Source organism: Vicugna pacos, chromosome 26, assembly GCF_048564905.1.
Source record: "Vicugna pacos chromosome 26, VicPac4, whole genome shotgun sequence".
Classification (NCBI taxonomy): domain Eukaryota; kingdom Metazoa; phylum Chordata; class Mammalia; order Artiodactyla; family Camelidae; genus Vicugna; species Vicugna pacos.
This window is the reverse complement of record NC_133012.1, coordinates 12,601,812-12,627,026: the sequence shown is the minus strand read 5'-3', so window position 1 is coordinate 12,627,026 and position 25,215 is coordinate 12,601,812. Positions and strand designations below refer to the sequence as shown.

At 39.0% G+C, this 25,215-nt stretch overlaps 2 protein-coding genes across 4 annotated transcripts in view; one reads left to right on the top strand and one right to left on the bottom strand.

Annotated features, from left to right (window-relative positions):
* LONRF1 (LON peptidase N-terminal domain and ring finger 1) overlaps nucleotides 1–8,127 on the top strand; it is a 32,301-nt gene extending 24,174 nt beyond the window's left edge. Inside the window, exons 9-13 of one of the 2 annotated variants that reach the window (XR_012064480.1) lie at nucleotides 71–229; nucleotides 341–503; nucleotides 3,284–3,436; nucleotides 6,756–7,008; nucleotides 8,102–8,127. Coding sequence is in view for 1 of the 2 variants with exons in the window: in XM_072950347.1 (XP_072806448.1) it covers nucleotides 71–229; nucleotides 341–503; nucleotides 3,284–3,436; nucleotides 6,756–6,914 (634 nt within the window). In the remaining variant the exon portion in view is untranslated. Of the gene's footprint in view, nucleotides 1–70; nucleotides 230–340; nucleotides 504–3,283; nucleotides 3,437–6,755; nucleotides 8,080–8,101 lie in introns of those variants that run through there. The other variant, XM_072950347.1, reaches the window with a different exon arrangement.
* PRAG1 (PEAK1 related, kinase-activating pseudokinase 1) overlaps nucleotides 1–25,215 on the bottom strand; it is a 136,832-nt gene that overhangs the window by 12,222 nt on the left and 99,395 nt on the right. For both annotated transcript variants that reach the window (XR_012064478.1, XR_012064479.1), the window contains exon 9: nucleotides 9,045–11,854. The gene's annotated coding sequence lies outside the window, so the exon portion shown is untranslated. The remainder of the gene's footprint in view (nucleotides 1–9,044; nucleotides 11,855–25,215) is intronic.

The following is a 25,215-nucleotide window of genomic DNA, read 5'->3' as shown; positions in this document are numbered from 1 at the left end:
TTACTGTTGCAAGTTTTACTTATTTTTGTTGAATGTTCTGATGTATAATGACACTTTTTTTCTTCTTTAGCTTGACCAAGAATGTTCCAATATTTGTTTGCACTATGGCCTACCCCACTGTGCCTTGCCCTCTTCATGTATTTGAGCCAAGATACAGATTGATGATTCGAAGAAGTATACAGACTGGAACTAAACAATTTGGGATGTGTGTCAGTGATACACAAAATAGGTATGCTTGTTGTGTAAATACTTTTATCGATTCTGTAATTTTCTTTGAATATTGTGGAGAACTTGCATGCTTGTTGCTTGAACTTTGATATTAATTGAGTTTTTCTTTTAGTTTTGCAGATTATGGCTGTATGTTACAAATTAGAAATGTACATTTTTTGCCTGATGGAAGGTCTGTGGTTGATACCGTCGGAGGAAAGCGGTTTAGGGTTTTAAAAAGAGGAATGAAAGATGGATATTGCACTGCAGACATTGAATATCTGGAAGATGTGAAGGTATTAGAAACTATTCTTTTTCAGCACCCTTTGGTGTACTCTGTCCTAGGTATTGTACAGGCATACAGGCTGATTTTTCTGGGCACATAAACCAATTCTTCCTATCAGAGACTCTCATCAATACTTAGGCAAAGTAGCTCCAAGTTACCTTTTTCTAATGTTGCTCTTAATCGTTGTGAGTTCCAAGAGAACTCAGGAGACCAGAACCTAGATTCTGTTCATTTCTACCAGCCCAACGACCAGCAGCGTGCCCAGAACGTTGAGTATATTTGCATGGTTCATACTTAACCATAGCAGTGCATTGAACTAAACTTCCAACCCATCTAAGTTATGAAACCTCCCAACCCTTGCCCTTGTTAATTGAATATATTAGTAGTCAAAGCTTGATGTGATCAGCAGATTGAACTCTGATGTAAAGGTAAACACATAAAATCCTTAAACAATTGTTCTATATATGCCGAAGATAACCTTAATAGACAGAGTTGAGTGCTTTGTTCAAACCCAGGGCATCACAGACAGCACTGTCAGTGTCATTACTGGTGGTATCTTTCAAGGGGAGGGTAATTGTCATAACTTTCTTGGATAGGATTAATGCTGCCTTGTTGCTATTTTCCAGGAGTTACTTTACCATCTACACTTAATTTAGGTACCACAAAAATGATTTGATACTATAAATATCAAATTAGTTTCCTTTGGAAGGGCATTATAAAAACATAGATGTTATACTGTTGCTTGTTCATTGATCTGTTTGGGCCCTTCATGTCAGTCAACATTTACTGAATGTTGGCATTAGGCATTTCTACAAATACTAACTCACTGAATCTTCAAAACTCTGTAAGATAGTTAGCAGATGAGGAAAGTAAAATTCAGAAGTGTTCATTTGCCTAAAATCCTATAGGTAGTGTAATAAAAATGATTTAAAGCCAGCTTTCTGCCTCAAAGTGCTGTGTTGTATCATTATCAATACCATATTGCTTCGCTGCTGATAAACTTCATTAATCTGATACTGCTTGTCCTATCTTTTTATAAAGATACTATGGGGAAACTTTGCTTCGTGCCGGGGGCCAAAAGTATGTAGTCATTTGGAATTTTGAGTTGACTGATAAGGCTTTAGGCACATTTGGTTAATGGAATCATTTGCAAAAGGCGATATTCTTAAAACTAATAACCCTATTTTGGTTTTATCTAAATCTACATCTTTATATATTAATTTGCTGACAAAATCCCTTGAGTATTCTGACTAAACATGTAACTGTATGTAAGTATATGACAATAGAACAGCACATTGAAAGTATCACAGATTTGATGTTTAGGAGAGTGAATTCTGTATCTTTGTGGTCTTAGGAATGTCTAATTTTTCTTCATCTTAGTTCCTCATCTATATAATGATTTCTTGTCCATTCCGGAAAAAGCTTCTCAAATTTGCTTTTTATCAGTTTTTTTTTTCCTCAGAGTACTGTGATGTCTAATGACACTTTATATTCTTATTTTGTTGCTGTGAAGTTCCATAACTTTAAATGCTTGCCTTTAAAACTTCTGCCTGCTTCTTAGCTCCTTTTTTTTCTCTCAGACTCTTATCATTTCCTGTTTACTAGAGCCAATGGTTTGTTTCCTTGAATTTTGTATGGGTGGAAAGCAGACACTTTCCTTTCTTACTCTCTTTAACAAGTCAAGTTTATTTCTGGCTCCTATCAAGTCCAATGTGTGTTAGCAGGGGACTGACTCTTGTGTAGCCTTTGTAAGACCAGAAAGTCTGGAATCGTGTGGCTCCTCAATCTTATTTTTAATGTGATAAAATAAATATAAGTGTACAGGTCAGCGGTATTAAGGACTTTGACGTTGTTGTGAAAAAGCAGATGCTTTTTAAACTTTGGGTTTTTTTTTTTCCATTTCAAATCTTCCAAAAATAAGTATGTTCTTTTGTCTTGTGTGTGCTATAGGCTTACCTTTTCTATCTTAGGATGTTTTCAGAGTCTCTGTTGTTTTTCAATTGAGTCATCCTGGAAGGCTGACTCAGGCCTGGCACTTGCTCAGATATGTTAACGTATATGAAGTAGAAGAGTGAGTAGGCTAGGAGTGTGTTAATATGAGATGGCTGGGTTAATGTTCCATCTTCACACCTGTGTTTTATGAGACTACTCTTCTGGGTTAAAGGCTGGCACATTTAATTTTACTTTTGCAGTTTGATGATCTGGTAGTCCGAAGGCCATACAGAGGGGATGGAGGTAGCCTCGGCCTTAGGCCTTCATGCAGTGATGAACTTCTGCTGTAATGTATTCTCTATCTTCTGATATTCTGGCTTTATATGCTACATTATTTGTTGCATTTTGTTTTTAACCCAGTTCCCTGGTAGAAGATGTAATTAATGCTTCTCCTCCATCCTGGTCTTGCTTCTTCCATGTCATCTGCGTCTTAAACCTCCCCCTGGTCTTTCCTTTTATTGTCTCAGCTGTATTCCTCTGCTTTGTTCCACTGCTTTCAAAAGCCATTGATCCACAAAGATGAAAGGAATTCCCAATCCCGGAAGACCTCTGAGAACTCACTCTCCCTCCTGCCCCTCCCATCGCAGTGCTGCACTGCTAACTCAACAAGGCCTGGAGGTCAGGCCTTACTGTCGTTCTTAGTCTGGCCCATTGGTACTACGTGAGGCAGAAATATACTCTGATCCTGCACTGAAGAAGCAGTCTCTATATTTTAAATTTTTTTCCCCATTTCTGTAGGGTTGGTGGTATGCACGGGAAGATTGGACACAGGTGTCTTACTGATTATTGTATTTCTAGGTTGAGGATGAAGATGAGCTAGAGAATCTCCGACAGCTTCATGATTTGGTCTACTCTCAAGCCTGCGGCTGGTTTCAGAATCTGAGAGACAGATTTCGAAGCCAAATTCTTCAGCACTTTGGATCGATGCCTGGAAGGGAGGAAAACCTACAGGTATGATGGCTTTGATACTGTTTGCAAAAGTCTCACTTTTTGTTTAAACTCAAATTAGTAGATTTAAGTTTCTTTTTTCCATCTTTTTGCACAGCATTCCTTTGTCCTCCCCCTATCTTTAGACTCACGGCCATGTTCTCTAGCATAATGGGATCCATTACATCTTCCATGGGATGAGGATGGAAACAGGTCAGCTGAGGATTTTCCAGGAAGGAGAGGGAATTAAAAATGGGACATGGGTTCCATCTAGTAAATTGTGGCTACAAGACAGCTCTGCCTCTGAGGCTGTTAGCTTTGCTGTTAAGTCTTTGACAGTTAAGAGTACAGAAAAGGCTGTATCTCTCAAAAAATCTTTTGCCCCTCTCATGTCCCTGAGCTTTGTACTCTGCCACTCATATTTTTGTCCCTTCATGCTGTTCTTGCTCAGGAATTTAGGATTTACATTGCAGCTTAATCTAATTACTACACACCAGGCATCTTCTGGTCAAGCAACTCTGTGCTGTGGGCACTGCCAGGGGTGCAAGAGAAGAGTCCCTATTGGGGAAAAATCTGATTCCAGACTCACCAGAGCACTAACTTTTAGGCATGAGGATGTTTTAATTGAGCTGGATAAAATGTTTGTGGTCAGAAGGGACTAGATTCCATGAAGGAACAGCTGTACATGAACAGGTCGGATGGAGAGGGACTGGATCCCACTGGGATGGACCCACCTCTCATTCTGCTTTTCAAAGGTTGGCCTAAGCCGCCTGAATCCCAGTTGAATCCTTCACCTGAGCTTGAAATTCCAACATTACACCAACTCCAGACTGAGTTCTCATTCTGGGTCCAGCATGTTATCAGTTGCCCCATGTTTGTTTTATCCTGACTACCCCAATCTGATTGAACTTGATAGGAATAGCTTTTGATGAGCACAAAATGGAATACTATTTTTATTGAAATATAGTCAGTCTCTGGTATGACATACTTTTTTTTCATACTCTTTTTTATTACCGGTTACTACAACCTACTGAATGTAGTTCCCTGTGCTATGTCTACTGGGACCTTGTTTATTTTATATGTAGTTAGTGTGTGCAGATCCCAATATAGCCTTCCCTGGTAACCTTGTTTGTTTTCTATGTCTCTGAGTCTGTTTCTGCTTTGTAAGTAAGTACATTCGTGTCATTTTTTTTACATTCACATGGTATTTGTCTTTCTCTTTCTGGCTTACTTCACTTAGAATGGTGATCTCTGGGTCCACCCATGTTGCTACAAATGACATTATTTCATTTTTTTTAAGTCTGTGTAGCTGAATAAATGTTAACAAACCAACCTGTAGGAAAATTCAACATTATTTTCCCATCACCTCCACCACCCTCACTTTTATTGGTCAGTCCCCTTCCACTGGTTAGTCATACTGTACCAGTCATGGTTCATTCAAGAAAACAAAAGCAGCTACTCTGACATCCCAGGAGTGGAGGGGTGTTTGGAGGACGCAGAGTTGGCACAGCCGTTGGGAGAAGGAGGAGGGAGTATCAGGGACCTCAGGGAATCTGTCCCCACGGATCTCCACCTGACACAGTAGAGCTCGGGCTTACGACTTGAGACTTGCTGTCATTCTTAGGAATCCCAGGGAGGTCCCCACTAGTATCTCAGTCTGCAGTAGCAGAGCAGGTGGTTTTCAGGAGTTCTCTGGAAAACTGCAAATCTCACGTCAGCCCACACTTGGCAGCAGTCTCCAGGGAACAGTGGCTTCGTCTCCCAACTTCCCCATCTCACAAGAGCACCTCTCATTGGTCAGCTGTAACCTGGAACCGTGAGGGAGGGAATTGTGGAAAATGTAGTGTCTGATGTCTAAGTGCTGAGGATACAGAGACAGAAATCCAGTTTGATTTCAGAAGGAGCTTGCTGAGATCAATGCTGACATCGCAGCTCCTCCTGTCATCCTGAAACTACATGTTTCAGCTTCAGTAAGCAGCAGCTCACTGTGTAGTGCAGGTGCCTCACACTCCATTCTTGTAAACACAGTCCTAGTTCGTTCCGTCACCAGCTCTTGCTATATCAGAGGGTCGTCTTTGCTGGAGGTAGGTTTATTTCTCAAATGAAACTGGAAGCTGAGACTTTTTTGTTCTTATATTCTTCCTAGGATTCCACAATTATTTGAAGAAATTTTAATTATATATTTAAAAAATAAAGACACATTGGTCTATTTTAAGAAATCAGTTCTTAGTTGGGGGCAGTTTTGCCCCCATAGGATATGTGGCAGTATCTGGAGACATTTTTGACTGTCAGAACTGAGGATGTGCTACTGGCATCTAATAGACAGAGGTCAGAGACGTGCTGAATGTCTCCATAACAAAAATTTGGGATAGCCATTCTGACATGTGTGAGGTGATCTCATTGTGGTTTTGATTTGCATTTCTCTGATGAGTAATGATGTTGAGATATCACTTCCTACCTGTCAGAATGGCTATTGCCAAGAAGACAAGAAACTAAGTATTGGTGGGGATGTGAAGAAAAGGAAACCCTCACACACTGTTGGTGAGAGTGAAAATTGGTGCACCCACTATAGAAAACAGTATGGAGGTTCCTCAGAAAAATTAAAAATAGAACTACCATGCAATCCAGCAATTCCACTCCTGGGTATATATCCAAAGAAAATGAAAACCCTAATTTGAAAAGATAAATGCACCCCAGTATTCTCAGCAGCATTATTTACACTAGCCAAGATGTGGAAACAACCTAAGTGCCCATCAACATAAGAATGGATAAAGAAAATGTGAGATATACACAAATATCACATACACTTAGAGGAATACTACTCAGCTATAAAAAAGAATGAAATTGTGCCATTTGCAGCAACATGGATGGAGGATGGACCTAGAGGGTATTATACTTGGAAAAAGTCAGAGGAAGACTATGTTTTCACTTCTATGTGGAATCTAAAAACTAAAATGAATAAACATATCAGAAACAGACTCACAGATATAGAGAACCAATAGTGGTTATCAGAGGGGGGGAGGAGCAAAATGGGTGAAGGGGTTAAGAGGTATAAACTACAAGGTATAAAATGGATAAGTTACAAGGATGTAGTGTACAGCACAGGGGATATAATAACTTTATACAGCAAATAATCTGTAAAAACATTAAATCACTGTTCACCTGAAACTCATATATTGTAAGTTAACTAAATACTTCAATTTAAAATTTTTTAAATTTTAAAAAATTTGAGATGGGACCTGACATTGTAAAGTTCAGTAAAGAATAGCAAGGTGGTGGCTTGTTACTGCTGTGATCACATCAGTGTTTCTTATTAACACAATACAATGTGGATTATTTTTAGGCAATCCCTAACGGACCCGCCTGGTGTTGGTGGCTTCTTGCTGTCCTACCTGTCGACCCCCGATACCAGCTGTCAGTTTTGTCAATGAGGTCTTTGAAAGAACGCTTGACAAAGATACAGCATATACTGACCTATTTTTCTAGAGACCAGTCTAAGTAACTGCTCGGAGCTTCCCCTGAAGTTACCCTAATCTGGCTGTGCTGACAGCCAGATTGTCTGCTGCCTTCGCACACCCAGTGCTGGTTTGAGAAATGTAAGGAAACTTTTTTTTTTCCCCTTCAACCTCCTGAATCGTGTGGTTCTGCAAACGAATACCTTCAACTAGGATTTAGACCACTAAGAACTTGCACAGAAAAACACACACTGAATGTGTGTCAAACCTCTACATTGTGATGAAGTTGCACTATGTACCATACTCTAAATGAAATGAGAACTGTGTGTGTATGTGGGTGAGTGTTGAGTGTATGTGTGGGTTGAATGGGTGCATTTTCTCTGGCTTTAAAATTTTAAAAGAAAAAAAAAAAGCCATAGAGAGCAGGACTTGCCGAGGGTCATTTATTGCCCACGTTTACAACAGTAGCGATACAAGTTTTTGCAAACTGAATTTGCCTCAGATTTCTCTGTCCTAATGCTTATATTTGCACAAGTATGTAAACTATGGTATTGAGTATCACTCTTTGTTGGAAATACCGCTTTTGCTGAACTGTCTTGACCATTGACTATGACACAGTTTCTTATTTATGTAAATACTTGCATCCCAATAGCCTACAGGCATCGGATGCAGAACCTAGAGCCAGTTTTCAGGAACAATTGCAAACCTGACTTGGTACTGTGCATCTATTCATAAAACACTTAAAACTGTGAAAATATGGTTTACACTTAACTGTACATAAAGGTAAATAGAGAACTCCGTTCAGTACCAGTTAGTTTGTACATTTTAGGGGGGCTTTTCACATTAACTGCCCATCTATGTAATTTATAGTTTGATGTGATGTATTGATTTAAAAAAAATTAAATAGTATAAACTCATTAAGGATCTGAGGGAAGAGAAGAAGCTTAATGTAGGACTAAGCTTTTAAAGTATGTTTCGTTTTGTTTTGAAATGCTGGTCTTGGTGCAAACGTTAGTTCTGCCTTATTCATATCACAGTTAGAGCACCACGCGGCGACATGGTCTGTACTCATGCTGCCCTGGATACTTTTGTATTATTTGTTGCAAACTTGTGACTGTCCCTCTTAACTTTCTTTTATGTAAGTAATTTGTAAAAGTTTCTTAAATTTTTCGCTTTGGCTTATTTAATTTTGAATAAAAGCTAAATTCATAATACTTTTTCTCTTACATTTTAGGTGAATGTCAAAAAATGATCAGCGGAGCTAGGCAGAGTGAGGCTGAGTTTTCTTTACTATATTGGGCCGTGGGACGTAAGCTATAGCTTTCAAAATACTTTTTCTGGTCATCTTTTGACCAAACGTAGTGTCTTCAGGAAGCTTTAGGCCTATAACCATCCTAAAGCACATTTTCAACCTTTTAAAAAAATCCATATCCCTTTAGGATACAGATAAAAGTCCTACGTGCTTGTTACTCCCATTTGGGACTCCTCTTGGCTAAGCAGGCTTGACCCTTTCAGTCCCCAGTTTCCCAGCTAGGATTTTCAAGTATAAATAAATCACTTTTAATATTGAATGTTTTTATTTAAAAAGATGCAAGATAAACTGCATAGGTAGAGGGCCACCACCTTTTGCCCCACAATTATGCTAATCAAGAATCTGAATAGTTCTACAGAAAATGCTGTCTAAAGAATGGGCCATTCCTGAAAAATACCTTATCAATAGTTTCTGAAGTGTTTGATTAAACTTTCTTGTAATAAAACACTATTAAATGCCTGTTAAATAGCTTAAACAGTGTCCGGGTAGTGTAAGTGGAGAGTTTACTTATATAGTTTACAACATAACATATCAGAATGCAGTAGGACTTACCTGGTGCTGAATCTCCATCTGTGATGTGTATACACACACACATTAAACTATCTATACACACATATACTGATGAAAATTCATGTTTATCATTTGACCCTAATTGTGTGATAAATGATCTCTGATAGGTATTCTGTCTATAGATTTTTTCAGTCTCTAGGAATCTTTTTCCTATTACACTTTCCATTCAGTTTATCAGGAAAAAGCAAAAAAGTCTGACATTTTTTTGCCTTATCACTTTAAGTGACTAAGGTCTGTCATGAATTCCACATCTGAAGCCAGAGTAGCTCATTGTTGCTCTTCTCTGCTTACCCACCTGTCTCTGCATGTCCAGTTCCTCGGGGTCGACTTGAATGACTTCGCTCAGCAAGGACCCTGAACTCCATAGCACTTTCCTTGTGGCGCTTCCGGGGGTAACTGAACTCAACACATCAGCCCTCTCCTGAGTGTTAAAGACCGGCATCTAGCAGTTCACACAGATTTAACCTCCAAGACCTAGGCTGACCGCTGAACAGAAATGAAATAAGTGTTAGTTAAGAAGGTAAGTTGGAAAAAGGTTAGACTGAGCATACACCTTTGTCTTCTCTTTCTCCCCAAGTTCAAAACAATGGCAGTCAAGAAAATGAAATCTAGGGGGAGGGTATAGCTCAAGTGGTAGAGCACATGCCTAGCATGCATGAGGTCCTGGGTTCAATCCCCAGTACCTCCTCTAAAAATAAATTAAATAAATAAACCTAGTTACCTGCCCCAACAACAAAAAGAAGTCTAACGACATTGCAAAAGCAAACTGTCAACTGACCAACGCTTTTGAGGAATTTGAGATACGGAAATGAGATCTGGCAGAGAGGACCAGGGAAAAGCATAGCTTTACAGAATGGAGGACTACAGGGGAGCCCCAGTCTAAGAGAGGGTCTTGGAAGACTTAGGCCGATGCCTCGGGGAGGCTGCACTGGACACGGCTGGATGGTTCGGCCTCTCTCTCACTTGGCCTGGGCAGCAGGGGCAAGAGCAGTTGTTCTCAGGCCAAAGCACCACGGGAGCGTTGGGATAGAGAGGACCAGGTCCCCGTGGGATGCAGAGCCCTCACAGACAGCAAGCCACTGACCTTCGTCGCATGGTGCATGTTCCGGCCGCCCCCACCGGCAACAGAGGCAGGAATGGACAAGGATCCCAGACGACAAAGACGAGCAATCACCTCCTATAAATTTGAGGAGAAACGCTCTAGACAGCAACGCTCCCTTTAATTTGAGGATGTGCAATTCCAAAAAAAAGGTCTGGGGATCTAAAAACTGTTCCTAAGATGGTCCCTGGCAACATAGAAACAGTCAGTAAAAGTTTATTCAATCAATGAATGAATCATAAAAAATAAGCGAAGATGAGTTAAAGATGGAAGAACACAGACAGAGGAATGAGGTGGCAGGTTGGGGCTCTTTCCAGAACAGTGCAGAGACTGAGAGAGACCAAGTATGAGGAAAAGACCAAAAGTATTCACATCCTTCCGACAGAAGTTTCTTAAGAGCAGGAAAAAAGGAACATAATACAAGTCATTTTCCTAGAGCTCAAGACTAATGAAAGAAACCTACGTGCTTGCTTAGGGACCACGGACGTGCTTTTAAAGAGAATAAGAAACTAAGGTGTACTGAGCACAAGCACAACAGCAGTAACTCAGTGTCGGCACCGATCTGCAGGGAGAGGACTGGCTCAATGCGGTAAATTTTCTTCCTAAGCCAGTGTTTAAACGCCAGCATTTAGAAATGTTAAACGTTTTTTAAGAGACATTTATGACCTGGCTTAATAAATGAGCTCTCCTACAGATCTGCCTCCAAATAGCTTAAATGTATTCTTAAAGATTTTAAGAGGCACAGTAGGATACAGAAAAACATCCAGGCTTCGTTTCGAAATGTGAACACTCACATTTAATCCTCGGAAAAGTCCTGTAAGGTGCGTGAGGAAACGAAGACTAGTTAATTTGTCAGAGGATTACACAGCTCGTATGTTGTGGAACTGACTGAACCCGCCACTCACTGCCACATGAAGTTCTAAGACATCTGGGAAGGAAAATGATTGACTTGACCCCCTGACTCAGCTGGCTGTGCGCTTGGGGGAGGGGTGCATCTTACAGCGATGAATTAGAACTTTTTTTTCTTGCATTTCTTTTTTGAGGGCTGAGGATGGTAAATTAGGTTTATTTTTTTTAGAGGAGGTACTGGGGATTGAACCCAGGACCTCGTACCACTTGAGCTATACCCTCCCCACAGAACTTGTTTTTAAGCACCGCACCAAGATGGCAAGATGGCCAAATCGGGCTAAGCCCTGTATTTTTAGGAGCAGTGTAAATCGCTGACAATCTTGTTAGGGAGTAACACTGCAGGATGTGTAGCAAGGATCATTAAAATCATACTTTTCCAACCCAATCTCGTACTGTGGGGTCTTCTTACCCTGCATGTTTCCATTAGCAGAGACCCAAATTAAAACAGAACAAAACCACACCATAGAACAATGGTATACAACATTTAAACTGGGAAAATCTCTTTGTTTATGTGCCCCCATACTTATAATGACTATATTCTTTGAAATGCCATTAATTCTAAATAATCAGTGATTCCCAAATCTTAATCCATTTAATTGTAAACCAGTGTCACCAGAATTAGTCAACATAGTCCAAGGAAGAACAAATCAGACCCTTCCAAAAAAGCAAAGGAAAGGAGGGAGGGAGGGGCGTGTGTGAGATTCTGGAAGTGAAATTATCACCAACTAATTGAATACAAAGGTAAAGAATGATGTAGCAACATACAGAACAAATCACTGTTGAACAGCCTAATGCACCAGAACACATCTAAGCAAGGACAACAAAAGAAAACAAAATGGCAAGGTGAAAGGTAAGAACTCCTTGTGCAAGCTAGGGAGTGAAAGAAAAACATACCTTTAGTTCCAGGAATATTTCTACATTAGTGGAGTCAGAACAGACTTACCTCTTGCACTTAAATGTTCAAGCCGAAGACACGGTGGGAAGTAAAAACAGGTGCGCGAGACCCAGCGTCTTGATAAGCAGCGGTGGCCTCTGACTGAGCTCCTCGTAAGTACCAGGCCCCACGCTAGGCATATTATGCACGTTGCTGCTGAAATCTAATGCAGACCTGGTTTTTGTTCTCTTAAGTGATCTGGGTAACCCAATTTTCTAAGTAACTTCCCCATTCTATCTCAGTATGAAAAAAAAAAAAAGTTGATCTATTGAGAGTTTCAGACCTGGTATTTCACTGTAAATGTATTTAACTATACCGTAAATACACACATTTATATGTACATGTATGTAAATCTTCATATGTATACATTTCTTTAAAAAATTTTACTGAGCTATCATTTGACATGTCACATGATTGGTTTCAAATGTACAATGTAGTGATATTTATATATATTGCAAAACGATCACCATCCTAAATAAGCCTGGTTACCATCTGTCATCATAATCACAAATTTTTCTTCTTGTAATGAGAACTTTTAAGATCTACTCTCTTAGCAACTTCAAATATACAATACAGTATTACTAACTACCGTTGTCATGCTGTACATTGTACCCCTATGACCTATTTTGTAACAGCAAATTGGTAGCTTTTGAGACAGTTACTCATAGATCTTGATATGACTTTAGAATAGCAGATAGATGTCAAAATTGGTTATTTCATCTTTCTGAGAGGAACACCTCAATAAATGTATTATGATTTGGCTGAGTATCATTTGGCCGAGGAAATACCAGAACAGCCAGGAAGCTAGTGGAGGGGAAATATCTTCATCTGTAGAGTCAGGCAGACCTGGATTTGGACCTACCAGCTCTACCTCTTATTAGGTGTATGACTGTCGTAGCATCAACTGGTAAAATTAGGATTAAAAAGACTACAGAATAAAAGCAAAGGAGTTTAGCACAGTGCTGCACATGGAGCTTCATACATACTAGTATCTTGTGTGTTTTAGGCACTAGCAGGGTGACTATTAAGAGCAAGATAAGATCTAAGCAGTAGGCAGTTGTTAAAGTTGAAACTCAGAAACCAGAAGTAAAGCAGAAACCAAAAAAACAAAAAAATTGGAAGACTCAGAAAACTGAGGCTCTGAAACGACACAAGAATTCTGGTTTAGGAACTCCCTGTGATATCTGTTAAGGGTTGAATTGTGTCCCCTTGCCCCAAATATATGTTGAAGTTCTAACTGCTGGAACCTCAGAACATGACCTTATCTGGAAATAGGGTCAGTTGTGCATATGTAATTAGTTCTTCGAGGACATCCTGGAGCAGAGTGGGCCCTTAATCCATTGTGCCTGGTGTCCTTTTAAGAAGAGTAGAGAACAGACACACAGACAAGACCACGTACAGACACAAAGACACGGAGAAGACAGCCTTTGATGATAGTGACAAATTGGAGTGATGTGTCTACAAGCCAAGGAACGCCTGAAGCTGCCAGAAGGTACAAGAAGCACGGAAGAATCCTCCTCTAAGATTTTTGGAGAAGCATGACTTTGGTGACGTCTTGATTTTGGACTTTTAGCCTCCAGAAGTGGGAGAGAATAGATTTCTATTGTTGAAAGCCACCCAGCTTGTGATGCTGTGTTACGGCAACCTCAGGACATTAGTATGGCACTCCCTTCAGACTAACAAGGACTGTGATACAGGCCTTGTGGAAGTGGGTCTAAAACTGTTTGAAAACTTTTTTTCAGATATAATTGCTTCTAGTAACTGTAGCTGGAAAATGTGGAGGTAAAGTTGCCAAAAATGAAGAAAGGAAGGGACTTAGAGACAAATCAACAGATGAGATTCAAAATAATCATGTTTTGGCTCCAGAAACATCAATTCACAGATCCATTCAGACTAGCTAGTAAATATAAGACACACGGACAAGAAAAGCCATCCTCCCATCCCAAGTCAACACATCTGAATGATTCTAGCACCTCATACATACACCAGTCATTCAAATACCTCTGGAATGACTGCCTCTCTGGATATGCAAATATGAACAAATGATTTCATGTTACCACTAAGTTGGTGTGATTTTCAAAATTAAAAGATCAGTGGGGTCTATGAGGAAACAAATTTCATGAACTCAATAAATTATTTCATTCTTAATTTTAAAGATTCTTATGCTGCATCATCATATTGTTGATAATCTATGAAGGTTAAGAATGTCAAATGATTAGCAGAACTAGACTGCTTTGCTGCTTTAAGTGAGACAATACTATTTTCCCAGTTAGATCTTTGGTTCCAAAAATATTTATCAGCATCTATCATGTGCCCAGCACTGTTACAGGTATTTGGGATACTTGTATCAACAACTTATAAATTTACACTTTGGGAGGAAAAACAGATACGCCCACAAATGTGCTAAGTGCATGAGCAACGTTCCAGGATAAGCAGTGCTGGCTGGAGAGTAGATGGAAGCAGTGAAGAAAATGAAGAAGGGAAGCTAAGAGACTTGGAATAGACAAGGGTTGAACAGGTGAAAAAAGAGTGTGGGCAGTGGTCCAAGTAAAGTGATCAACATGGGATCACAGAACCACAGGGAGTTCTATAATGTGGCCAGAAGGAAAGTGGGTGAGGGACGAAGTAGGCCTAGACAAGGTTGAGGCGGTGGGCGGGTATCAAATTACAAAGGCACTAGAAAGAGCTAGGTAGGACTTTATCCTGCGGAAAGCATCCCTTACCAAATACTCACTTCATCCAGGTTTGTTTCATACATGACAGCACAATAGGCTACCTCACATTAGACCTACCCAATGATATTCCTGCACTCAAAAGTTTGTAAAAAATATCCATACCCGGAAAAATATCAAAAATTGTTCGATATCTAAATAGCTTCAATTAGTAGATGAAATCACTCAACCAATCCATTGTTTATTGAGCTTTTACTATGTATACAACATTTATGTATATACTAAAAATCTTCCTATTGATCTAAAATATCTGGGTGTTTCATAAATAATTTACACATTTTTAACTTTTAAATTCAAAGTAGAACATCCATATAGAAAAGTAGACAAACTAAATGTGCAACTTAATGAACTATCACAAGATGAAGATATCTGGGTGAAGAAACAGAACACAACCAGTACCCAGAGGCCCCTCTTGTTCTCACTCCAAGTTACTAACCTCATCTTGACTTCTAAAATCACTGATTAATTCTGCCTGCTTCTGAATTTACATAAATAGAATCACATGATATATTCTTTGTGTGCCTGGCTTATTTCAATCAATCATTATCATTTGTTCATCTTCCTTATTGTATAGTATTCCATTTTATGAATTTACCACAGTTTATTTCTTCTACTGTTGCTAGACATGTGGATTATTTCCAGGTTATTTTTGCTATTATGAGTAATGCATTTGTGTGTCTTAATGAAGACACAGACACATTGAGGAGGTTACAAAGGCCATGAGGCTAAGGGAGGTGGAATCATGCTAAACTACTAGAAAAGCCTAGGAATTGGTTGGGCCTGGGTTTTGTACCATTTTGTGTTAAATTAATGGGATACTGTTTTGCAGTGTAACATAAGGTTTTCCAGTTATCCTGTAGGGGAGGGCAAGTCTTAAGATCCGTGTGACTTGTTACCTACACGGGGTCAACCTATGATTTGGAGTGAGATGAATATGCATGAACTATGCAGATTTTGATTGTTTAGCCTGATGTCTACAATCTTAACTATGAGTTTAGAATTTAGACATGGGGATCTTCAGACAAATCAGAGTGTCATCTTTTCTCAATTGAGGAAAAAACACAGAATTTTCTGATTTGCTCATAAAAATGTGTCAAGAAATACCTATACTCCACTTCTCCATAGGTTCATCTGGTGATTTGTTAAATATACCAAATTTCTAAAAATTTCTGTCTAGATTAATGTTACTCAAATCTGTCTTTCCCTGTGGAGACACATGAGCGTCACCTGGTGGCCAGCAAGATCAATGCAGTCTGCAATGCCAAGCTTTTAGAAGTCTCATTCTAGCCTTTCTATTTTCCTGCCCTGTACTTGGTCCGGAGGGTGGGAGAGGGTGCGGTGGGTGGGAGGAGGAAGGAAAGAAGGGGACTTGCTTGTAACTATCAAGGCTCAGACCTCCTTTCCTGCCTTCCACTGATAACCAGAAAGACTTGCAAATGCAGCAAATATTGCCCAAACCTAGAAAGTGAGAGTTAGGCTGACTGCTCACCACACACTGATTTAGAGGATTGTTTTGGTGGCTTGTTTTTGATGTAATTACAAACATATTACACCTTTTTATAAGGAACTTAAATAATCCAGACATATAATAAGCACCAGGCAAAATTTCCTCACCATTCCTCCTTACCATTCCAATTTTCCAACCCCATAAGGGCTCTTTTCACTGTTTGGACATGTTTTTAGACAGAAGAGGCTTGCTGGAGGTTTATTCATACTAATTAGTAGAAAATTGGGGGCGGGGCAGGGGGAGCCATGCAGCAGAAAGCTCCATCTGCCACATTTCCTCAGTTGTAGAAATGTCTCAATTAAGAAATCTAAAAAGTCCTGCCATGAGCTTTCAGAGGCCCACAATTTTTAACAACTGATGCTAACATATGAATAAACTCCAAATCTCAAACTCTGCACTATTAAATCAATACCATTTGAAGACTAATAATGTAGCATATTTTCACCCTCCCACAATCCCTTACTAGTTTATTTCCCATCTGGTTGAGTCTTTCTTGCCTCTAGTATTAAAGTATGAGAAGTCACAGTAAGTCAACTGTCAAATCAGACTTGTTAACAGTTCTCTAGTCCTAAAGACATACGCATCTCTGTAAGCTAGTCAAACTGCACAGTTCTCTCGTTTTACTATGTTGATACTTCTGACTAGATCCTGGTTACTTCTGACTAGATCCTGGTTTTAGGCTGAGGAATATAACCAGAGGATACTCCCGCAACAATCTGTTACCACATTATGGTTCTTTCTGTCTCTTAAAGATTGGGAGTGTGCATCACTGTCGTTCCTGCGATCCACTTACATCTTACATTCAAGTCAGTTTTTGCCTCCATGATCTAAGCCACTGCGGCCCAGGAGAGCTCTGACTTTAAGGCCACCTATAAACGTTCTTTCAGGGCGGTTGTCATTTTTGTTTTCATTCATTCAAGGAACATCTAGTATGTCTCCCAGATGCTTGGCAACTAAAATGAGTAACGCCAACTCCCTGCCTTCAAGGAGCTCGCATTATAATGGGGAAGATGGAGAAACAGGTGATTAAAACCAGGATGAGAGCGATGATCAGCATGCACCTGGGGGATCCTGTAAGCTCTAAAGGTGGCGACTTAATCCATAAGAGGGTCAGGTGGTGATGCAGTGCTGTCAGGCTCCTGGAGTGGGCACTCTAGACTGTCCTAAAGATGAATGTCATTTAAGTATGGAGATTCGTCAAAAAACTAAAAATAGACTTACTCTATGATCCAGCAATCCCACTCCTGGGTATATATCAAGAGGGAACTCTACTTCAAAAAGACACAAGCACCCCAATGTTCAGAGCAGCACTATATACAACATCCAAGACATGGAAGTAACCTAAATGTCCATCAACAGATGACTGGATAAAAAAGGTATAGTATATATACACAATGGAATACTACTCAGCAATAAAAAATAAAATAATGCCATTTACAGCAACATGGATGGAACTGGAGATTGTCATTCTAAGTGACGTAAACCAGAAAGAAAGAAAAATACCATACAAGATCATTTAAATCTGGAATCTTAAAAAAAAAAAAGGGCAGAAGTGAACTTACTTACAAAACAGATACAGACTCACAGACATAGAAAATAAACTGGTTACCGGGGGAAACGAGGTTGGGAAGGGATAAATTGAGATTTCAATATTTGCAGATACTACTACATATAAAATAGGTAAGTTTCTACTGTATAGAACAGGGAACTATATTCAACATCTTGTCGTGACCTGTAATGAAAAAGAATATGTGTATGTATATGTATGACTGAACTATTATGCTGTACACCAGAAACTGACAAAACATTGTAAACTGACTATACTTCAATTAAAAAATAAATACTACTCCCAAAAAAGTAATGTAAAAGAGATGAACAGCATTTAATCAGGTTGAGAGGACAGGCAGTGAACTCTAGATGGAGGAAGAATGAGCAAAAGCCCAAGATTCTCCACCAGCTACAGTGACTAGGCGATCAGACAGGTAAGCTTCCTCTCACGCACGAAAGCCCGTTGCTAGGCTGTGATGGTTCTAGGTCCCAGTCTCCTAGGTGACAAGTAACTCAACTATCAACTTCACTGCATCTGTAAGCACATGTTTGACTTACCCCATAAATGCAAAGAAATGCATAAATCCATCTCTGCTTCAAACTTCATTATTGGGAAATAAATGATTGCTTACAGACAAAAGAAACGTTAGGAGCTGACCGTGATAAGAAAAAGAAACAATAGTTGAGCCTTGAACAGTGAGGTTAATCCACACCCTCAGATTCGACCAACCACAGACACCATAGCACTGTAGTGTTACTACTGAAACACATCCATCTAAGTGGACCTGCACAGTTCATACCTGCATTGTTCAAGCACCAACTGTGGTCGTTAATTTGTCTTCTTTGTTCAATGTCTGGTGTAAATATCTTTGATTTTTTGTCACCTAGGACAAACCTAGGTGGTCAGTCATGAAGATTTTACCTCTACTAGCCTAAGAGAACAACTTGTTCACCAACTTCCCATATTAAGTAAAACAGGGAAAACCATACGCTAGTGTGGCAAAAGGACTTTTACAGGTGGTAATATTTAATCCTGATGATTCACCAAGAAGTATTATCAGGTAATTGAAAGACCCTTTTACAATGAAAGTTCAGCAAAGAGGCCAGTGCAGCTTTAGCACAACAAGGCCAGGATTATCATTTGACAAGGAATCTGCTCAGTGTCAGGTTGACAGGAAGTACAGACATTCATTGGGTAGGCTGGACTGTGTGGTATTTAGGGGAAAAAAAGAGCAGATAAGACTTGTGATTCATTAAATGTGAAGGAGTCACAAACTCTTGGCTCTGAACTCCCAATAAAGAACAGACTTCCTTCTTTTGTGATAATGTGTAGAATGCTAGTTTGATATATTACCACTGTATTTTTAGCTATTCTTTCTCTTGTGCTGTGACTTTTCTTCTACTGGAGAGTATCCCTACTGGAAGTAATGGCTCAGGAAATTATAGGAATAAAGGTCCAACTCTTGGCTTTCTAGAAGGACAAGAGTGCACGGCAGGGAATAGACTAGAATCATACACAAGCAGGTCCCTGAGATGGTACCCAGTGCCCACCCTCCCCTTTCCATCTACAACAATCCTAGAGAAAAGGGCAGAAGAGAATCAAACTGAAATGGTTTCCAACTACCCATGGAAAAGGAATAAAAATATGAATTAGGTTAATTTATAAAACTTTTAAAAAAGAAAAGTGAGGAAGCATATTCCCAATCGGATATAAAAATATACCGTAAAATCCTCACCAAAATATTAGCAAATAGAATCCAACAACACATAAAAAAGATTATACATCATGACCAAGTGGGGTTCATCCCAAGGGCACAAGGGTGGCTCAACATATGCAAATCAATCAATATCACATCAACAAGAGAAAGGACAAAAACCACATGATCATCTCAATAGATGCAGAAAAAGCATTTGATAAAATTCAACCCCAATTTATGATAAAAACTCACCAAAGTGGGTATAGAGGGAACGTATCTCAACATAATAAAAGCTATATATGACAAACCTACAGCCAGCATAGTACTCAACAGTGAAAAACAAAAGCTTCCCACTAAAACCTGGGACAAGACAAGGATGCCCACTATCATCACTCTTATTCAACATAGTCTTGAAAGTCCTAGCCACAGCAATCAGGCAAGAGAGAGAAATGAAAGGGATCCAAATTGGAAAAGAAGAGGTAAAAGTGTCACTATATGCCGACAACATGTTACTATATATAGAAGACCCTAAAAGGTCCACACAAAAACTACTAGAGCTGGTCAGGCTGTCCCCTCTCCCTTTGGAGACAGAGACAGCCCACACTCTGTCTATGGAATGTGTACCTACTTTTAATCTGAGCACCCAACCCCCACACCTCATGGCCTTTCTCGTGCCTTTCAATGTACCTCTCTGAATAAATCTACCTTTACTCAAAAAAAAAAAAAAAAAAAACTACTAGAGCTGATCAAAGAATTCAGCAAGGTAGCAGGTTGCAAGATTAACATTCAAAAATCAGTTGCATTTCTTTACACTAACGAATCAAGAAAAAGAAAGTAAAACAGGATTGCATTGTATAGCACAGGGAAATATACACAAAATGTTATGACAAATCACAGAGAAAAAAATGTGACAATGAGTGTGTATGTGTCCATCAATGACTGAAAAATTGTGCTGAACACTGGAATTTGACACAACACTGTAAAATGATTATGAATCAATAAAAAATGTAAAAAAATAAATGAATAAAAAGAAAAAGAAAAAGAAAAAGAAAAAGAAAGTAAAGAAACAATCCCCTTTAAAATAGCAGCCAAAGTAATAAAATACCTAGGAATAAATCTAACCAAGAAGGTGAAAGAATTATACACAGAAAACTATAAACCATTGATGAAGGAAATTAAAGAAAACTTTAAAAAGTGGAAAGATATCCCATGCTCTTGGATTGGAAGAATCAGTATTGTTAAAATGGTTACACTGCCCAAGGCAATCTACAGATTTAATGCAATCCCCATCAAATTACCGAGGACATATTTCACAGAACTAGAACAAATCATAATAAAATTTATATGGAACCACCAAAGACCTAAAATTGCCAAAGCATTACTGAAGAAAAAGAAAGAGGCTGGAGACTTCAGACGATACTATAGAGCTACAGTCATCAAGACAGCATGGTATTGGTACAAAAACAGACATACAGACCAATGGAACAGAATAGTGAGCCCATAACTGAACCCACAAACTTGTGGTCAACTCATCTTCAACAAAGGAGGCAAAAATACACAATGGAATAGACAGTCTCTTCAGCAAATGGTGTTGGGAAAACTGGACAGCAGCATGTAAATCAATGAAGCTAGAACACTCCCTTACACCATACACAAAAATAAACTCAAAATGGATCAAAGACTTAAACATAAGACAAGACACAATAAACCTCCTAGAAGAAAATATAGGCAAAACATTATCTGACATACATCTCAAAAATGTTCTGCTAGGATAGTCTACCCAAGCAATAGAAATAAAAGCAAGAATAAACAAATGGGACCTAATGAAACTTACAAGCTTCTGCGCAGCAAAGGAAACCATAAGTAAAACAAAAAGACAACCTACGGAATGGGAGAAAATTTTTGCAAATGAAACCGACGAAGGATTGACCTCCAGAATGTATACGCAGCTCATATGACTCTATTAAAAAAAAACAACCCAATCCAAAAATGGGCAGAAGACCTAAATAAGCAATTCTCCAAGGAAGACATATAAATGATCAATAGGCACATGAAAAAATGCTCAATATCACTAATTATCAGAGAAATGCAAATCAAAACTACAATGAGGTTTCACCTCACACCAGTCAGAATGGCCATCATCCAAAAATCCACAAATGACAAATGCTGGAGAGGCTATGGAGAAAAGGGAACCCTCCTACACTGCTGGTGGGAATGCAGTTTGGTGCAGCCACTGTGGAAAACAATATGGAGATTCCTCAAAAGACTAGGAATAGACTTACTATATGACCCAGGACTCTCACTCCTGGCATATATCCAGAAGGAACCCTACTTCAAAATGACACCTGCACCCCAATGTTCATAGCAGCACTATTTACAATAGCCAAGACATGGAAAGAGCCTATATGTCCATCAACAGATGACTGGATAAAGAAGTGGTATATTTATACAATGGAATACTACTCAGCCATAAAAACTGACAATATAACACCATTTGCAGCAACATGAATGTTCCTGGAGAATGTCATTCTAAGTGAAGTAAGCCAGAAGGAGGAAGAAAAATACCGTATGAGATCGCTCATATGTGGAATCTAAAAAAAACAGAAAAAACATAAATACAAAACAGAAACAGGCTCACAGACATAGAATACAAACTTGTGGTTGCCAAGGGGGTAGGAAGGGACAGACTGGGATTTCAAAATGTAGAACAGATAAACAAGATTATTCTGTATAGCACAGGGAAATATATACAAGATCTTATGGTAGCTCACAGAGAAAAAAATGTGACAATGAATATATGTTCATGTATAACTGAAAAACTGTGCTCTACACACACAATTTGACACAACATTGTAAAATGATTATAACTCAATAGAAAATGTTAAAAAAATTAATTAATTTTAAAAAAATGTGAATTAGGTTCATTTAGAAAACTTTAAAAAAAGAAAATGAAGCAAGCATATTCCCAATTGGATGTAAAAATATACCATAAAACTATAATGAATGATAAGAAAAGTGTGGTATTAAATAGACAATTAGATCAGTGGAATGGACCAGACTACACACATAACACACACACACACACACACTCATTATAAATAGTTATTCTACCTCAATGAGAAAAGGTCAGGCAACTCAGTAAACTGTGTTAGTGCCAGTGGATTCATTTGGGAAAACAATAAAGTTAGGCTGTTACTGCATCTATATGTAATTTCTGATGAATTAAAGTGCTACATATAGTAAAGTAAAGTAAAAAAAATTGCCAGATAACGTAAAAAAGGATATATTTTAACCCTGGGGGTAAGGAAGAAACAAAACTCAGATAATTTTGACTACATAACACTTCCATATAATCAAAGGTATGTTTAACAAAGTTAGAAAACAAAACCAATTAGAATATTGATAATGTGTAAGATAGAAGTTTCTGTCCAGAATACATGAAGAGTGCCTATAAATCAGTAAGAAAAAGATGAATAATTCAGCAGAAATGTTAAGAGGATATGAGTAGCCAGTTCACAAAAGAAGAAATACAAAAATAGTTAGGAAAACGCAAATTAAGATAGTAATGGGATGTCATCTAAGGAATGGGAAGGTGGCACCCCCAGCTCAGCTGGTGATGGTGCAAACTAGTGTGTCAATGAGGAAGTGGCAACCTCTGAATTTGAACTTAAAGATACTCATATTCTGTGATCTAGAAATCTTTTCTTGAGGTATATTTCTAAGATTAAATACTCCAACATCTGCAAGGAGAAGGATTACAGGGTGTTCATAGCAGCACTATTTGTAATGCACAGAAAACATCTGAAAGCTCACCAGGGGAAGAATGGGTAGTTAAATATGCTGTTAGTTCTAGACAGTGGAATATTATGAAGCATCTAAAAAGAACAAGCTCGGTTTCTGCTGACACGGACACTTCCTGGAATGGGATAACCTGCTGCTTTGTTGAAAGACCCACCAAGCAACCGTCATAATAAACAAATGGGAAGGGTCCCACCAAGGTCCGTCACTGTGGAATCATACAACGCCTGTTTTTTTTTTTTTCTCTTCTTTCTGAAAACCCATTGGACCTATTTTCCCCACTTACATTTGTTCTCAACTTCTAGTTTTCTTTTGTTTCCTATTTTCTATCTGCTTTTTAAAAATGTTCAACAGTCATGGAATTTCCTGACCTTTAGCTTCCAAAACTCATCACAAATTGTTACCTCAGTTACCATTTTTATAGATTTCAAAGAATTCTTTTTTTTCCTGTTTTTCTTTTTCTTCGTTTAACATTCTCTTCTGATGCATTTTCTTCCCATACTTTTAAGTGTAGCTTTTGTCACATTCCTGCATCTTCTGTTTCCATTCAGCCTTTTTCCCCATTTGTTGGTTTTGGTCTTCATTTTTCATGTTGGTCCTTTTTCCTCGAATGCGTGATGACTTTTGGCCTTCCATTCATATTTTAGACAGACTCAAACAAGTAGGGCTGGGTTTGTTAAATGCTGGTGTAAAAAGATTAATGAACAGAAATCTCAATAAAATAGTCTGGAGACCAGAAGAGGGTGCTCTCAGGCCCTGCGACACTAGCAGAGCCCAACAGGCAGAAGATTCCTGTCTTTCCAGGTAAAGACTCAGCAGATGAAAAGCCATGGACCCTTTGTGCACTCTTTCTGCACTCTCCCAACTTCCTCTCCCCACTATAAAAGCGCTCTCCTTCCACTGCCATGTTTTGGGACCCACTTGTCCCTCGCCATGGCTACAGACACCAAATTGCAGTTTTCTACTGATCCTGAATAAACCCATCTTTGCTGGAGAAATAGCCGTGCATTTGTTTCAGATCAACATTGCCTTCACAGAAGGCACCGAGCACCCAGCCTTCTCCCCGAGGGACTTCTGTGGCTGCATTTTTCTCCAGGGCTCTTCCATTTCTCCAGGACAAAAGGTGGGCACCGAGGGTGGGAAAGAGGTTGAGGACCCACCACTCAGGGTTCGTATTTTTCTCCCCTTCCCCCCTTTATCCTCCCAGTCTACAAAGTCCTGATGTCCTTGCGATCAGCACCTGGGAATCAAATCCTCCTGAGGGTGAACCTCCTGACTCCCGTGGGTAGCCCATGAACACTCTTCACTAGCCTGGTGTCCAGCCCTGGCCTCAAGCCTCCTTCAGAAATCAGACTGCCCCGAAGTTGGGGGCCCCTCAAGTGTGTTCAGAGTGAGTCTGCATACTTGCATCAGTAACCCCATCACACAGGCTGAGTTTGTACTTTTAAGTCATCACCCTCTGTCCTCTTTCTCTATTCTTAGCGCTTGTTGAGAAATGTTTCCAGGTAAAGGAGATAAATGTATTTGGTCATTTTATTTTGAATTGGAAGCCCCAAAGTAATGTCACCCTAAAAAGTGTTGTTAGTTGTCCAGTGAACAAAATCACTCACTGGGGCTATGTCTGTCTTCACCACTAGATGGTGCTGCCACATCTGAAGATGAACCGGGGCCTGTCGCCTCCACTTCAGAGAGAAGTGGATCCCTGTTCTCAAGGATTTCTCTCTTGGTACAAAACACACCCTCTTATGTAAGCCCATAGTGTTTTTTAATTTTTTTTCCTATTTTATAAAAATGTCCTCCACACTAGAAGGGGAATACATTTTACCCATACTCTTTGAATCCTGAATGATAAATGAATATTTTCACTAATATTTGCTAGATGTGAAATCTTTGACCAGTTACTTAACTTTTCCAAGACCCAATTCTCTAATCTATAAAATAATGACAATAATAACTATATTTCATACTGTGTAGGAGCTAAATATTTATTATATATCTCACAGGGGAATAGGGTGGGTGCACAGAAGTGTGTTAAAAATGACAACACTGTTAGAATAAATGTTAGGCTTTTAAAATGACCAAAGGTCAATACAATTTCTGGCATCATTAGTTTAAAAATGAATTATTTATCCTTACTCTCATTCATTTCTCACTTGAATGGTAAAGAAGTTTTTTGTTTGTTTTTTGAGTAAAGCAACGACATGTTCTTTAAAAATCTGAAAATGTAAAAATAGTCTGTGTT